Here is a 3,522-nt window from a genome sequence, read left to right on the forward strand (position 1 = left end):
GTGATGGGTGTAAGGGACTGAGTCTCTGCATCTGGCAGGGCTGTGGTCGGTGGAAGCACATGGGCCTCTGCATCTGGCAGGGCTGTGGCCTGGATTCTCTGAAGGGTCCCTGCTCCTGCTTCTAACTACTCTAAAACATACTTTGTTTTGTGGTAGGAAGACGACAATGAGGACATCAAGATGACAACAAACGTGGGCAGAACAAACGCCACCCTGGTGAGGCTGGCAAGACTGGTGGGCACCGTGTTCCGGGGTAGGTCAGCTGGGCTGGCAGATAACAGGGGAGCCCTCTCTGCAGGAAAATGCAGGTGATAGCAGGTATGCAGAAAGTGGGATTCACCTGTGCTACCTCAGCAGAGATCACCAGAAATATACCTCCTGGAGTGAGAGTGGAAGAAAAGAGGGCAGATTTGGATTCCTGAGGGTATCAGGTAAGGGAAATAAGAGGGCTGCCTGTGAAGTGACTACATGAAAGACAAAGATGCAACAATGTGCAAGGACTATTTTCCAAATGGTGAAATGAGCAGGAATGTTCTAGAAATGTTAACTGTAATGGACAGTACAAAAACTCAATGGGGGTCGAGTGTGGTGGCTCATGCCTGTAATCTCAGCACTTTGGGAGGCCAAGGCGGGCGGATCACCTGAGGTCAGGAGTTCCAGACCAGCCTGGTCAACATGGTGAAACCCCGACTCTACTAAAAATACAAAAATTAGCCAGGTGTGGTGGCGGGCGCCTGTAATCCCAGGTACTCAGGAGGCTGAGGCAGGAGAATCGCTTGAACCCAGAGGGGCAGAGGGTACAGTGAGCTGAGATGGTGTCACTACACTCCCCAGCCTGGGTGACAGAGTGAGACTCCATCTCAGAAACAAAACAAAACAAAACAAAAACAAACAAACTCAGTGGGGTTCACTGGCTTAACTGGGAAATCAGCGAGCTGGAAGAAGCAAGCCAGCAAGTGTCCAGGTGGCCTAAGATGGCGGAATCACAGCAGGACGTTGACATGGAGGGCGGGAGCTGCAGGCTGTGGCAGGGAATGCAGAGGGTACTACCTGAAAAGGTAACGGCCAGGAATTTCACAGAATTAAAGAAAAACAGGAATCCACAGAAAGAAATTACATACCAAGAAGGAAAAAATGAAAGTAATTCCACACTTCATTGCATTTTAAGTGTCTGTCTTTTCTCTTGTGATGCTTTAAAGGGGTTTGCAAATGTTTCTGCAAAGGGCTAGCTAGTAAATGCAGGAGGCCTTGCTGTCTACATAAGGTCTGTGTTGCGACGTGTTTATAATCGTCTAAAAATATAAAAGCCATGGTCAACCTGGGGGTACACAGAACTACACTGTGGCCAACACCTTTCAATGCAGCACTTTGGAACGCTGAGGTGGGAAGGTCACTTGAGATCAGGAGTCCACGACTAGCATGGGTAACATAGTGAGACCCCATCTCCACAAAAAATAAAATAAATTAGCTGGGTGTGGTGGTGCGCACCTGTGGTCCCAGCTACTTGGGAGGCGGAGGCAGGAGAATCACCTGAGCCTTGGGAGGTTGAGGCTGCAGTGAGCCGCTATGCCTGCACTCCAGCCTGAGTGACAGAGCAAGACCCTGTCAAAAAAAAAAAAAAAAAAAAAAAAAGGATAGGAAAGCGAATACACTGCAGGCTGCAGGCTGGATTTGGCCTGGAGTTTGCTGATACCTGGAACACACCCTTCACAAGTCCATGGCGACTCTCAGAACCCAAAATAATGACAGGGGAAAGAAGCCCCTTTTCACCAGAGGCAATCAGAACCTTGTATCAGGAGCAGGCCACCAGCCACTGTGACTGGCATCCCCAGCTTCCCTCAGGCCCCATGGCCCCAGTGAGGCCTCAGCTGCCTGACACAGCAGGGAGGCGGGCACCTGCCCACATGCTGGAGGCTCACCTGCCCCTGCACACACAGCTGGTGGAAGACAGAAGCACCCACACGGCCACTGACTCCTCGACCTCCAATTTAGTGTGCAGCCACCAAACGCGGACTAGTAACTACGCAAAACACAGCTCATAAAATCCAAGGCGTCGCCAGACCTAAGACGCACCACATCTGTGCAGCACTGTGTTAACCGAACTTTGGCCTGTTACTGATTCCAAATTCCAGAGACGATGAATGCAATACAAGTGCACACAGAACAGATGCAATACGGCAAAGGCACGGATGAGTACCGCGTACGAGGAGGGTTTCAAATGGCTAGATTCTCTAGATACTGAAAGCTAATGCTTTTAGTCCCCATTGTGGTTAATCCTAGCAACTCTGGACATTTCTTTGTAAGATGCATCACCCTTTCACAGCAGTGCCTTTACATACAGAACATACCACATATTTGTACCTTTCACAGACGCTTTGACTCCTGCAGAAAGCAGGCTGCCAGGCTGTGGGTGGATGCCTGAGGTCCCTTGCTGCAGGGCCACCCTGGCTGTGCTGGGTCACTCTGGGGAGGCCAGGGGTGCTGCTGTTCTCCCAGGCCCTTCCCACTGCCTCAGGAATCACTGGGGCGCCTGCCCCGAGGGGAACCATTCATGTCTTTTTCACTTTTTCTTTTTTGTCTCCCTTCTTTAGTTTTCCGACAGCATTTTTGCTCTGACACAAGTTTCCAGTAAATGAACGAGCTCTTCCCTCTGCATCTGCAGTCATCTTTCCTCCTGATCTTGGACAGCCAGACAACCAATGCACATGGCAGTGGCTGCCTCGCCTGCACTCACCCGGGGGAGGCGGGGGCCTTACCTTTGTAGCTGTTCTATCTGCAGCACTGACTTCCTAAGGGATTCTTCCAACCTAGAAATCTAAGCAGAATTATACAGCCTCTTGTTAGCAGACAGGCTATGCTGAGTGACAGTGACCCTCTACATTTCTTCAACCGTGAATCTGAACGTAGGCTACTCTGCATGGAGTCACCCTCACACTGTTTATGAGTAAACCTGCCTTGAGTCCGGTCCATCAGGTACTTAGGAAATTGGGCTTGGGGGCCATGCAGAGCTAAGTCAAAGCCAAGCCTCAGGAGACAAGTTTTAGTGCAGCACCCTCCACAAGCTGGCATGATGCGAATTCAGTGTCAGCCCTGCCAGGGGAGCACCCAGCCTCAAAGTCAGACACAAGTACCTTCCACACTCCGTCACTGCCAGCCTCTGCTGTCAGGCTGGAACCTGGCCCTGTGTGTGGCAGCTGTCAGACCCCAAGGGAGTGACTAGATTCGGGGATCCCGCTGTCCTGTCTGCAATTATGGCTCATGACCATCCTCGAGGTTTGCTGGGAGGATTAGGAGGTAACATACACAAAATGTGAAAAGAGCTTAGCCCAGGCTGGCCCCTGCAAGAAGTCTCTAGGCAGGATATTGGGTGGCTGTCAAGGAGTACGATGGGGCTGTGGTGGCCTGGAGGGGTGGAGGAGAGAGGATGGCATGGGGGTGGCAGGACAGGGGTGGGGGTGAGAGGATGGAGTGGGGATGAGAGGATGGGGAGGGGGTGAGAGGACGGGGTGGGGGTGAGAGGAC

The 3,522-nt window shown here is 51.7% G+C and overlaps 1 protein-coding gene across 1 annotated transcript in view; it reads right to left on the reverse strand.

The window, feature by feature from the left end:
• The window catches only part of RNF212 (ring finger protein 212), a 57,292-nt gene that overhangs the window by 31,062 nt on the left and 22,708 nt on the right, over positions 1–3,522 (reverse strand). Inside the window, exon 5 of the mRNA XM_032253828.1 lies at positions 2,757–2,815. Within this exon, the coding sequence (XP_032109719.1) occupies positions 2,757–2,815 (59 nt within the window). The remainder of the gene's footprint in view (positions 1–2,756; positions 2,816–3,522) is intronic.

The sequence above is a fragment of the Sapajus apella genome, unplaced genomic scaffold, assembly GCF_009761245.1.
Source record: "Sapajus apella isolate SASKATOON/1434 unplaced genomic scaffold, GSC_monkey_1.0 scaffold85, whole genome shotgun sequence".
Classification (NCBI taxonomy): Eukaryota; Metazoa; Chordata; class Mammalia; order Primates; family Cebidae; genus Sapajus; species Sapajus apella.